We start from the raw sequence: 13,538 nt of genomic DNA on the forward strand, positions 1-13,538 counted from the left end.
TGCCGGGGGATTGCTGGGGGGGCAGAGGGGAGGGACGGGGCCTGCCCCCCGTGGGAGAGCACCCTGGGGGGAGCAGGCGAGGGAGAAGCCAGGGGTCACGGCGAAGGAGCCTCCCTCCGCAGGGCTTGGCAGCCAGCTCCCTCCTCCCAAGGGCTGTCTTCCCAGGAGGACAGCGTGAAAAAGCATGGCACGAAAAGCCTCTGCAAGGGAGACCCGAAACGTTGCGGCTGTGACGACTGCGGTTAATTAAATAGGTGGCTCGTCTCTAGACAGCCTCAGACATCTGTCTCCATTCTTCACTTGTTTTTCTGCCGCGTTTCTATTTGCTTGTCCAGAGTTAAAGCCCAGAGGACCTACAGATGGTCACCATTAATTTTGTCACTTGATGCAATTTTTTTCTTTAAAGCTTTTTTGCCGACCTTTTAAAAACAGATGTGTGCATAAAAAAAAAAAAAAATCTTTTAACAGAGCAACTCACTAGAGATCTTCTATTTGGATTTAATTTTAGTCTTTAGCGGCTGGGATTTAATTTTGGCATTTCTTTTAAGCCAAGTCTCTCTTGTAGCCATATCAATTTTTTTTTTTTTTGTATTTTTTTCAAAACGAACTTTAAAGAATTTCCTTGCATTCCTAGTCTGGCTTCTTTGGAACCTCAGAAATCATTGCATGCCAAAACATTTTCTGTGTTTTGGATCGCGTACCTTTTTTGCATAGGTTTCTTCGTGATTGCAAGATGCTGGTGTTGCGTGGGCTGAAATTGGGCTGTGGCTTTTAAAGAGAAAATCTTCAGCAGAAAAGTCCAACCTTGTTAATGATTTCTTAAGGAAGCCACAGGATCGCAGACAAAACTCAGGAGCTGTGACTAGTAACTGCCTGCACAGAGTCAGGACCACAGATAATAGCTGATTATCAAATCAAATTATATGGACTTTTAAACTGATAAAACAACTGCAGACAGCGTTTCTTTTCCCCACAGTCTCCACATTAAACATGGGATGCCCTTTCCAAATATCTTTTAACATATTTCTTTTTGAGTTACCTCTGGAAATTTTACCATAAGAAAAGTCAGTTTTAGTCTATATTATACATTTGAAAAATGTTCTCAGAATACACTTCTTAATGCAACTTTTTTTTTTTCTTTTGTTATGTTATTTGCAGGTCAAAATTTATCTGGTTCGCTCAAATTAGCGTTGTTTTAACCATCCTATAGAAGACAAATATGATGCCGAACAGAAGTAACCTCTCCTCCTTTCAGAATGTTGGATCAGGTACTCAATAACAATGAAGTTTATTCGTAAATGTACTGCGATCTTTCAGAATTTGTTATCGATTTTGGTCCTTTAATTCTCCTGACACATGGGTGAGATCAAGGCTCTGTTCGTATTCCATGTCTAACTCCATTTACCAGGCAAAATAAGGCCACAGCTGGTTACGCTGCGGACGGCCAACCCTCCCCCATCAGTTTAATGCCTGGCTGGAATAGATACTGGTGACTCCCAGCTAAACAACTCAGGGAAAGGAAGAAAAGGAATGAAGGGAAAAAAGAAGGAGGGGGGGAAAAAAAAAAGGGAATAATTTCCTTCTGTATAGCTCCAGGCAGCAAATATTTTGCTAAACGGAGGAGCCTTGCACTGTGCGCTGAAGGTCACCGAGCGAAAGCTGGGGCTGACCCGGATGCCGGATGGGGTTAGGACAGACCACGTGCCGGAGCTCCCGGCCTCGGTCCCTACAGCTGCATGCGATGTGTAGCGCATCCTGGCACGTTCATAGAGTCTCATCCCAAACGTTACCCTAAAAATAAACAAAACAAACAAGATCTGGTTTGTGGGAAGCAGCTACAGTTCAGCTGAACATGTGCTGTCGTCCAGTTGGGATTTAACCGTGTGATTGCGGGCACTGTGGTGCTGGAACCAAAAACGCAGAGGAGCTGGCGTAGGGTATAGTTGAGAAAAGTTGAGTCTGAGTGGCTACATGAAGGTATCGTGACCTTTTCTTACTGTACTTGTTTGGATTTCAAGTACAATGAACCCTTCATTGCTGTGGTGAATGGGCCTGAAAGTTTCCATGAGCTAACTTGTTTTTTGGCAAAAGCATCCAGTCTTTGTAGGATTAAATGTGCCCTACTGGTGTTGCAAGGGAGTAATAAACAATTATTAATGTCCCATTAATATGTCTGCTAAGCTATTTATATAGGAGCCAGTGGAATTTATGCAAAAACATTTGAACCTCAGCTGTATTCATGTTATGGTTTGGACAGTACAATTTTGATAGGAGATCAGCTTTCAATTTTAAGAGAGATTTGGAAGAGGGAAGGAGAAAGAGACAAGGGTGGAAATTAAGTTCTGTTCCACAATGGAAGTCTAAATATACAAGGCATATACATTGTGCTTTGTATCTGTGCTCTTAAATAACTTCTACATCTTGTTCTTCTTCATAACACCACTAATATGATGAATGCTTGATCTTTTCCAGATGATTTTGTCTTGTCCTGACAAGAGTTCTGTTGAACGTGGGTCACATTCCTTCTTTTGTTCATTTGAACTTCATCATCGCTGTTGATCAAAAGTTGTGAAAATAGCTAAAAAATATCAAGTAAAATGTCAAATTATAAGAAACTGCAGTTTCACTTCTCACAGCGGTAATAGTCTGACGGAGAGCACTGTGAACTTACTGGTTCAAAGGCAGCTTAGATTGTTGTATCATCATAACAAATGTGTTGAAATTACAGCAAATAAAATCACAGTCAGCATAAAAATATTAAATTCTGTGTAACAGTAAACCTGAGGCTTGGTTTTGAAGCTGCAAGTTAATGTTTTTGGCCACTACCAGAGATTGTAATTAATACATGCTCAGCCAGGTCTACTGTGATCAAGAAGGTGTTTGATTTTTGTCTTGTAATTTTTTTTGTTAATTTGTTTTGTTCCCCTCTTCCCATAACGCAGACTCCTTTTATCTTCTGCCTATTCAATTACATTATTAATGATGGTTACCTTTGTTCTTAAACTTACGGGTTTGTTCCTTAAGAATTGAGGAGAATGAGTTGTTACACACTTAGACCTACCACGGTTTGCGTAGAGGAAGCCTGTGCAACAGAGGTGATGTTGCACCAATCCTGCCCTGGGCAGTAATGAATTAGGGTTTTTTTTGCCTTGTTAGCAAGGAAGGTCCCATAAACGAGGACCTGCTCAGAGAATGCGTTGCCGCCTTCCACTAGGTATCTGAAGCTAGTGGTCCTCAATGAAACCGGATCATGTCAGCTCTGGTGGAGGGCAGGAATCCAAGTTTTCTGTCTAGGTTCACGTAACTGTCTGAAGTGGCACTTGAAAGAGGATTAAAGTATTGCCTCTGAGGATTTTAAAGGTGCTTTACAGGTTTGGATGCTAGGTTTTTCTGCTGAGTGACAAGCTGAGATTAGGTTTCTCACAAGGTGGCTGAAGTCACAGGTGAAAAGTGACCGAGCCAAGAGTAAATCCCAGATTTGACCCTTATTTTCAGAAGCAACGCTCGCTGGCACTGCAGGAGCTGACACTGAAGGGTGCTTTGTTAGTTCAAAGCACAGCCTAGCACATCCAAGGAGCTGCTGTAAATGTTAATGGTGCCATTTCTACATCAGCTGAGGTCTAAGTGCAAGCCTGCTGGGGCTCCTGTTTATGTCCTGCAGTGACAGACACTGTTGGGACCCAAATTCCTTTCAGCAAAGTGGGGCTTGGAACCGTAGGCTGGAGCTTGACTCATCGTTGAACGTGTCCACCACGTGCACCACAGCAAAGGGGTTTTTGATTGGTGTCCTCTTCCAGAATATAAATTATAATTCTGAACAAGCATTAGGACCTGGAACCGTAAACCCCTGTCGGTGTTTTTACGGTCACGTGTTGTTGTTGTTGTTTGGAATGAAGTCACGGAGCCTAGCATTATACTCCCTTAAGGCTACCTTTTAACTAAGTGCTCTTTGCAGATGTAATTACAGCTTTGTATTTTAAGAGCACTGAGCTGAAACACCTTGAAAAACAGGCCTTGGTTTTGTACTTTTCCATGCAGCTTTGCATGACAATCCACAAAGTAAGCAGAAAGGTGACAAACTCCTACTGAGCTTTGAATTGAGCTCATTAGGTATATTGGGGCTCGGATGCACTGGCTGCACAGGTTAAAAGAAGAGAAAAGGAAGACCTAAGATGGCAGTAGCTTAGGTCCGGGAGACCTGCGTTCAGTCCTTTACTCTGCTGCCCGCTTTGCATCTTCTCCCAGCACCTCAGTTCCTCAGCTGTAAAACATCAGGACAGTAACGCTTCCTCACTGCGCGGACGTCTTAGGAGGCTCAGCCACAGACTCCTGCAATGGATAGGACACTGAAGAAAGAGTCTAGCCTCTTTCCAGCTGTGTTGCTGATCTGTAGTACGAATTTGATGTTGTCCCTCTACCCCTTCTTTTTTAATCTCCATCTTTTGCAAAAACAGAGATGGGAAAGTTGTGCAACCCCTCCTTTGCTTAATTATCTGAGACACGTTTATTACAAGCACAGCAATTATTGCAAAAAAACTGTTCTTTTCAAGTTAATATGCAGGCATGCACATGCAAGAGGCTACTTACTTGCTAAAACCCTTTTTTTCCTTGTTTTCTGTTCCTTACAGATTCCAGTAAGATTATGGCAGAGTATAGCCACACACAAAACCAGATGGAATTACAAAATGCTAGTTTGGGAAAGGGTTCTGTGGCAAATTCCCTTGAAAATGGTCTCCAGGATATTATGGAAAACCTCAACCCGAAGAAATATTCATCAAGTCTTAAATTTAAAACAAACGGGGACTATGCTGGCTCGTATTTAACCCTTTCACAACCTATGCCAGTTAAACCTAACCCTTCCTCCAGTGTTAAAAATACACACTCGATTACCAAAATTCAAGGTGGCAAACAGTTCCCCTGTGAAAGCCCATATCTTCCAGACAAAAGCATCCCTGTAAAGCATTTGGGTTCTGTATCGGGCATGTGTCCATCCCTCAGTGGGTACGGTTTAGGAAGGACAGACTTTGATATTCACGCCGGCAGAGAAAATGAAAAATCCCTTGGACACATGGATAAGTTTCACTACTCAAAGTACAGTCAGAAAAACAAATCGTACGACAACGTCTACTTCCCGGGAATGCTGGAGACAAAGAAGATCTCGGGCTCCCTTCTGACCATGTGGAATGGAAGCTCAGGGAACGAGCTGATGCTTTCGCCTGCTAGCAATTCAGGGGCGGCCAGCATGCCTTCTAGCCCAAAGCAAGGCAGGAGGATGGCTGTTGAAGACAGCCTCTCCCTTCACATAAAACCAGTTAAGCACAAGGACGTGATGATGGAGACTCTGGGTTCACGGCCTAGGAAATACTCCGGTGGATCTCTAAGTCATATGGGAATGTACAGTCGTTCCCTACCCAGACTTTATAAATCGACAGAAAGCCAGCTGGTGCCATTAAGTTTGCCCCCCAGAAGCTCTCTGGGTAATACTAAAAGGAAAAAACTTGGAGAAAAAGATCTACCTCAGAATGCTTCAGATGCCGATAATTACCTGAATTTTTCTTCTTGCAGCTCAGGGGTTTCACCACATGCAAACTCTGTCTCTGGGACTAATCCCTACGTCAGTTCAACTCTTAGTGTTCCTGCAAGCCCTCGAATTGCTAAAAAAATGCTTTTAGCACCTTCTTCCCCACATCTTTCTGATGAGTTCGATAGACTTGGACTCTCAGGAACAAGTCCCAGTAGTTCTTTCTCCCCGGTGGACTTTGACAGGTCGTTTTCTGTCCGAAGAAACCTTTCCACCAGTTCCATGGAACTTGACGACCCGGATCTGGAAAGTTACAGACAGACGCCAAACTCGCTGCAAGCGTCCATGCGAGAGCGGAAGAACAGCATTAGCTCCATTTCGGGAAGAGAAGACCTCATGGACTATCACAGGAGGCAGAGGGAAGAGCGGCTTCGGGAGCAGGAGATGGAACGGCTGGTAATTTTTTCTCTTCCACTTAGTTTTTGGTGGCAAGTTAGCCTTTGCAAAATGTCCGTCCCAGATCCAGCCGTCAGGAGGGTACAGCAAAGCATAAGCTGCCATGTTTTGAAATTCGAATGTTGCCTGCTTCAGGTGCATTGTTTATTATCGCAGTTCGTGAAGCTAATGCTTAAATAGCGTGCTGCTGTAACAGCTCGCGTAGACAGTGCCATTCAGCCATCCTAAAAAAAAAAAGTTGGAACCCATGTAAATTGCGTTCAGTCATGCTGTGGGCTCTGTTAAAATGTCTACGTACATAAAACCCACAAATTGCACTGCAGGGATCCAGCACTTTTTGTTTTGGATGATGGCACTGTTTTGAGGTAAGTGGGTAAAAAAAAAAAAAAAAAAAAAAAAGTCTCCGCTATAAGATGCCCAGCCATGTGTGCTGCGGAGTCAGGTATACATTGGTGTGGGTTCTGCATCCATCATCAGAGCTTTCTCTGCGTGGTTGTAGTTTTTCCTTCTGGGTATTTTCATGAAGATACAGGTCTCCTTGCTTTGCCTCCTCCCAAAATGCAGAGTCGCAGAGGGAGACAGAGTTCCTCTCTTTGTCTCTAGTCAACATAAAGCGGTGCATACTGCTTCGGGTCAGAATTAAACTTGGTAGTAAAATGTAATTTATGTATTATTGAAACAACTGTTGGGTAGGAAAAAACCCCCACCTCTCCAGAACACACAAAGATGATTGAAACGGTTTCGTACTGAAACTGCCTCTGAAAGGATACTTCGTATTTCTCTGAAAAAAGTTTTCTCAGTGGCTACAAGAATCTCTGACCCTATTACCCTGCGTTCATATTGTATTGATCGTATTGTCCACATGGAAACCGAGGCCGTTAGACGGGCCAATTTGCGTTACGGGGTCTGAGATTTGAGACGTTAACTTTACAGGTGTGTGCTTTAATTCAAATCTTTATGGATTCGAGCAAAATGGGGATAAGGATACTCTTCAAGCTGCCTAGTTTGCGTACACACGGCGAGCCTGCAGGGGGGTTCGCCTCCCGGGCAGGCCGGGGTGAAAAGCCGTGGGGCGGGGGGAGGCGGGGGCGGGGGGTGCCCGTCGGGGACCGCTAGCAACGGCCCGGCGCCTGTGCGGGGCCACCGCCGCCATGTCGAGCCGCACCTGCGGGCGGGCTCGGCTGCAGGACTGGAACCCGCTCAGCTGTCCCCCTCCCGCCTCACCCGCGTCCTTGACGCACGCCGCCGCGGAACCCGTTACGCGGGCAGGAGGCTGCCCGTTCATCCCTGCTCCGCTCCGCGCTCTGCTCTGTAAGGTACCCCCCTTCTGCCCCCCCGGGGAGCGGCCGCGCCAGCGCGCCCCTGCCCTGCCTTGCCCCCTGTGCCCCCCGAAACCTCCGCTGGCTCCCCTTGAAGCTGCGGCTTCTGGGGAGCAGGAGCCGGGCTCCCCGGGGCGAGGAGGGCCCGCTGCGGGTGGAGGTGACCGGGCGGCGTGGGAAGGGCTGTTGCGCTCGTGGACGCGACCGTGGGAAGCGTCAGCAGAAATGCTGGCGGGTTGTTTCCCTCTCCCCTCGCCGCCTCCTCCCTGCCGTTCCGAGGGGATCTCCTCCCTTCTCCCTAGTCCTGGTGCCTTGTGTGCGCCGGGTGGTCTTCGCTTCTTATCAGAGGGTTTCCCAGACAGTCGTGCTGTAAAGCCAGGGATAATCAGTCATAAAAGGCAATGTGGTAGGGCGTGTTTGTATTTCAAAGAGAACAGCGCTTTTTTTTCTTTTTTTTTCTGTTTTTTTTCTCTTTTTTCTTTTTTTTTTTTGAGAGAGAGAGGTGGAAAATACGGGGTTGTTTCAGTATTCAGTAATGCTAAAAATTGATCTGGTTTTATATTTGGATGTAATCACTACAATTTCCAAAGCCCTCCCCCATTTGTTTTCTTGTCAGACAATACTGTCTTCAAGTCCTGATTCTTTAAAAAGAGGATTTGCTTATGTTTTTTTCCAAGCAAGTTAAAGTTTTTGAAAAAAGATGATGTTTTGTGTGTTGCATCTAACTGGAACATGAAGGAACTTCCTCCTGCTTGAGTTCCTCTTCTGTTCAGGATCATGCTCAATATTTTTTTTTCCCCTTCATTAGAGCTATCTGGTGGAATAGTTGAATATCAGAAGAGTGCCTCCTTCCAATGGTTTGAGGGTCTGAAAAATGCCATAAATAGATTTTTAGATCTCTGAGAAGACGGAATATATTTAAAAAAAAAAATCCACACATCAGCTCTTTATACATTAGGGCCTGTCCCTTTTAGTTTTTATCTTCATCCTTCTGTGTGGATCTAGTCATGGGTCTATCCAAACAGGGTCTTTATATATCCAGCCTGAGCTTCCAAAGAGCACTTTTGTCTGACTTTGTGCACCAAGATGGACAAAGGTTAGACATCCAGGTCTGCTCAGGTCTCTCCTTTTTGGGGGGTGGGAGAAGGTGTGAATAAAAAAAAAAAACAACTAAGCAAGCACCCATGGATAGCAAAACTGTGTGCTTTGGGTTTTCAGTGCTAAGTAAAAGTTCAGATTGAGTAGCTGGTAGGTAAATGACAGGGGTAACGTAGTCTCTCTGTGCACCAGTGTCAGACTCTTCCATAGTGTGTTTTTGAAGCAAGGTAGGCAGAAGAAAAATGTAGGACTACCCACAGAATTTGATCAGAAACAAGCCTCAATTTTAGATGATTAGACTGCTCTGGGGGCCAGATACGAGGTGGAGAGCATCTTTCTTTGCACCAGCACTGCCCCTGTAGCTAGCCCACTGGCACAGAGCAGTTTTGGCTTGTTCTGTTTGATAGCTACTATTTACTTATGGATTTTTTTTTTTTAGTAAGAACTATGCATACTTAATCTGACCTAGTATCTGCCCTTGGTCTCTTCTGTTTACTTTCACTTTTTTTCTTTTTCTTTTCCATATAAATTATTCTATGAGTTTTACTTGTGCTTTGTTTGCTTTTGAAAGTAACAGGCTCTTCTGGAAGTTTGCATTTTGAGCTGCTGCTACAGCCTGCATATGAAATCAAATGATCTGCTGTCATTGCCCAAAGAAATAAACAGAGAATTTTAAAAAACTACAAATAGTGAAAATATGCATTGCAGGGCTGGTTTTCTTTTTTTTTTTTTTGGAATGATTTAAACATCTGAGTTTTAATTTGTTCCAATTTGCACCAAACAGAAAAGGCATGTACGTACTTGTGTAGGATTTGGTGTTTCTCCCTCTCTCTTTCTTTTGATTTGCCCTTTATGGCTGGGTTCACCCAAACTAGCTGAAGATGGGTGCCACTTCTGTTTTGCCAGCCTATTCCTTTGTGACTTGAGGAGCAGGAGGAACCGGAATTCCCGTTACTGCTGAGCCCTGGGGACCGGTGGGCTGTGGGAGCAGGTGGGATGGCAGAGGTTGCTCCTGGAGCTTGCGCAGGCGGCGGGCTGGGGGGTCCCCATCTGCTTCTGCTTCCTCTCCAGCCCAGCTGACCGGACCTCATGTCTTGGAGTAGGGATGTTTACACAAGCTTTGCACAAGTAGAAGTCAGCGTTAGCTATTGCTGAAGCTAGCCCAGGAGCCTTATAAACATGGAAAACATTTATAACTGTGATCTAAGAATATTCAATGAGATTGAGTTAGCTACTGTTTTGGGTTCCCCCCCTCCCCCTCCCCTCCCAAAGAGGAAATCTCACTCTTTTTTCCCCCATCTGAGATAAAAGCCCAACTGTGGTAGCTGCTGGAACTGAAAGGCAGTCTTTCTCTTCAGCCCGTGGGGAGGTCGGCAGTGGAACAGCACGGGCAACATAGTCAGATAGATGTTAAGGCCATCTGTTTTGTTTGATACCCTCTCATTTGGATAGCACTAAACTTGTTTTTTCTACTGCTGGTTTTTAGGCAGTACAATGTATTTCCTCTAGATGGTGGTAGGTACTTAAAAATTACATGTGCAGTATCTGTGTGATACCTTCCATAGCCCAGCTGCCCGTACGGATCTCTAAACGTATGCTTGTTAATGATATTTTACTAGGTGCAGGAATTGTGCTGGGAGAGATTTCGGCTTACATGACTGGTGCCTAAACAAGCAATAATAAAATTCAGGGAACTTATTCATAGTCCACTTTTTCACAGTCAGAAGAGCATTGAATTTCATTAAGTTTATTCAGCAGGTAGGAAGTAATACAGAATATCCCTGTGCCTGGTTTGCATTGATGCATTACAATTTATTAAGCTGTGCTCATGTGAGGGGAAAATGAAATTAAAATCTTTTGGAATTTTCAAGGTGCTACTGCTTTAAAATTATGGTTGATAGAGCTTACATAAATCTCCCATACAGCTTGGAAAAACCTCATATACGTGTTTTATAAATTTATATTGGCACTGTGTCTTTTTATAGACTCTTTAAACATAAAGTACCCGTGCTGTATGTAAAAGCATAAGTGACTTCCCTCTTCCAGGAACCCCAGCCAAGGACAGAAAGGCTAGATCAAGGTAATTTTTCCCACCACTAGTATTTGACAGTCTCTGTAGTGTTACAGAATAGCTACTTTACATCAGTTTGGTTTACAAAATGAAAAAGTGCCATATAATAGGAGAACCACCCTCACCACCACCCCCGCAGCAGAATATAGTTCATACTGGCGACTCAGTAAACTTTCAGGAGCATTCAGTTTTAGTTGTGTTCCAAAACATTTCTGTGGGATCTTTAATAATCCGAAGTGTGTATTACATAAACTCAATTTTTGCAGCTACATGTTTCATGTAAATGAACAGGAAGGGCCAGGAAGAAATCGGTTTAGGAGACCTATTCTCGTTTACAGAACTTAAGAGCTCGAGTCCTCCGGCTCCTGCCCTCAGCGTGATGTGAAGAGGCGGTACCGTAGGGGCAAAAGGGCACTGGTCTGAACAACGCTGTTATGTCGGAAGCCGACAGCGTTTCCTCAGGAGCCGAACGCTCGCCTGCAGATGCAGGAGCTAATTCTGCCGAAAGTCACCTGCTGGCTTCCTCCCTGGAGGCTGCCACTGGTCTCTTCTGCTTTTACGGCTCCGGTTGTTTCTCTGCGCCTGTGCTGGGAAGGGAAGGAAAGGACGAGGCGTGCCAGCGGGGTCCCTGCTCCCGCTCCCCGGCTCTGAGCTGCGCTCTGCAGGTCCCCGCCCCGCGGGCGCCTCTGGGGCGGGAGGCAGCCGGCGCGTCGCCCCCGAGAGAGCCGGGTGAGGGACGGCAGCTCTCCGCTGAATTCGGTGCTGCTAGCGGCAACCTCGGAGCCAAAAGGCTAACTGCGGCAAAACAAGGACTGAAAATGAGAAAATAAGCGAGGCTGGTGCAGACTGGAGGGAAGGGGACGAAGAGCTGGCCAGCTGTTCTCAGACCCGGTTAAAGTCTAGCTTCGAAATAAACTTCTCGGTATCTGACAGGTACGAAATCACCAGCTCTGTAGAAATGCAGGAAGGAAAAGAGAAACCCTTCTCCTGCCTCTTGTCCATGGGGTACTCTATTTATTTGTAAGAAAGAAAGTTTGGGGAGTTTCTCCTCCTCTGTTCCCTGGACTCTCTGCCTCTCCTCCCCGCCCCATCCTTTTTGACTAGCTGCTGCTCGAAGCTTTCGCTGTGAAGCTGGTTGCCTGCCTGCTCTTGAGGTTTTTAAAGAGCAACAGTGGAAAAGTGCTGGTTTTGGTAGCTGAAAAGAGCAACTGCCTCTTCCTGAGGCAAAGGGAGCCCTGCGTGCACGGAATAACCATAATGCTCATCAGCGTTGGTCGCAAAGGAGGGCCTGCACGTGTATTTTTAATGAAATCTGGAGTTAGCCAGTTGCTAATGGCACTTATCTAAAAAGCTGCCTGCTCGCCACAGCTGATTAACCAAGTCTTGCCTTGATACCTAGATATAGCATCACCTCTACACGTTTGTAAAATTCATATACGTGACGTGCAGCAGATGAACAAATCCAGGAATCACTGACGTGGTTGCTGTTAAAAAATTGGGAGGTATTCATCTCTGCTATGGTGGAATATTTTTCTTTACAGCGTGCCAGAGATCTCTTAATGTCATTATTAATCACTAACAGTGGAGGGTTGTTATCCCCTTATCCCATCCTTCTCCTCCAGCGCCTAAATTTGCAGCCATCCATAGGTGGTGTGTAGCTTTCTCAAAGCCAGGAGCGGTGACACTGCTCAGGCAGAAATTGCGCAAGACCCACGTCCCCCTTCTCGCAGCGGGTAAGAGATCCGCTGAAAATACATGGAGACATTTTAGCCTGTTAGAAAGGGCATTTTATGGGGAAATACACTGAAAGGCGTACAAGGCTTGTTTCAAACCCCCTCCCTCCCACCAGATCCAATTTTAAACCAGTTTCCTTCTTTTGACCTTCCTTTTTTTCCCCTCTGCCAGTGTTCAGCGTCACAAATAACTTGTGTGGTATTTCTTACCAAATTATCGACTGGATTTTCCCTGTGCTACTGCTTTTGCACTTTTCGTTGCAGGGGTGCTTTCCTAGCTTGCTGCTTGACTCAGAAATTTATGCTGGAAACAGTTAAATGCAGGTGTGCTGGAGCTGGAATGAGTTGGCCGGGATAAAGTGATGAGAATAGAGCGTATAAAATAACCACAGGGCTTCCTGTCCGTAAGCCTCTCGGCCCATGTCAAAATAGAAGTGAGAGGTATCGTTATTTCTGTAATGTGTCTGAAAGTTCATCAGGAATTTTTTGAAGACTGGCGGCGGTTTTCCTGCAATTTTTAAGCTTTCCTGAGCATCTGAGACTTGGGGGGAAAAAAGAATTCCCCCGCCCGCCTTTGTTTTTTCTTCTTTTTCCTGATTGCTCAGCGAAGGGCAGGTTTGCAGCGAGAGCCCCTTACCTGAGCGCTTAGGCTGGGATGAGCAGCGCCTTTGAAATCTGCCCTTTGCTATTATTAGTGAAGGGATGAAGGCTTGGCACAGGGTAACCTGAGATACCCAGTTGTTGCAGGGAAGGGTGGGACTTCATGTCCCGATGCCGTTGTTTCCCGCCTATAACCGTTCCGACGACGGTATGGAAGGGCCAGGCCCGGTGCTGTCACGACAGGGAGAACTGCGTAATTACCGGCCATCCCAGCCAGCACTTGCTCAGCGCTTTAGGAATTGGGTTGCGTGGCCAAAAGACTTAGTAAGAGGGAGGATAGCGGCATTGGAGGGGTAAGGGAAGAGGCTTAGGGTCTGGCAGTGGTTGCCCGGCGGGAACAAGGCTTTGGGGAGTTATAATTATGTCGATCGTTTGGGGTTGGAGCATGTCTGCAGAATCTGCTGGACCCATTTCATGGAAAATACAAGCTTGCAATTGCCGCCCCGCAGCCGCCCTGTTATTTCGGCGGCTCGTCTCTGCCGGTGCCGTTACGGGAGGCTTCAGAGGAGACCTGCAGTGGGAACCTGGGAATAAGCTACCTGAAGGCAAAACTCCTGCCTCGCCGTGCTCTCTCGGTCGGGTGGTGCTTGGAAAGGGGTGGGTTCGGACAGGTTCTCCAGCCCAGAAAAGCAGCCCTGCGCCGCGGGTGGCGCGGGGCGACGGGAATAGGCAGCGCCTGC

The 13,538-nt window shown here is 45.9% G+C and overlaps 1 protein-coding gene across 1 annotated transcript in view; it reads left to right on the forward strand.

The window, feature by feature from the left end:
• Positions 1–232: 232 nt before the first annotated feature.
• The window catches only part of PHLDB2 (pleckstrin homology like domain family B member 2), a gene marked incomplete at its 3' end in the record, with an annotated part of 58,969 nt that continues 45,663 nt past the window's right edge, over positions 233–13,538 (forward strand). The window contains exons 1-2 of the mRNA XM_082011095.1: positions 233–1,268; positions 4,629–5,977. Of these exons, the coding sequence (XP_081867221.1) occupies positions 1,220–1,268; positions 4,629–5,977 (1,398 nt within the window). The 5' untranslated portion in view covers positions 233–1,219. The remainder of the gene's footprint in view (positions 1,269–4,628; positions 5,978–13,538) is intronic.

This window comes from Phaethon aethereus (genome assembly GCF_964289735.1).
Source record: "Phaethon aethereus genome assembly, chromosome: 1".
NCBI classification, from domain to species: Eukaryota; Metazoa; Chordata; class Aves; order Phaethontiformes; family Phaethontidae; genus Phaethon; species Phaethon aethereus.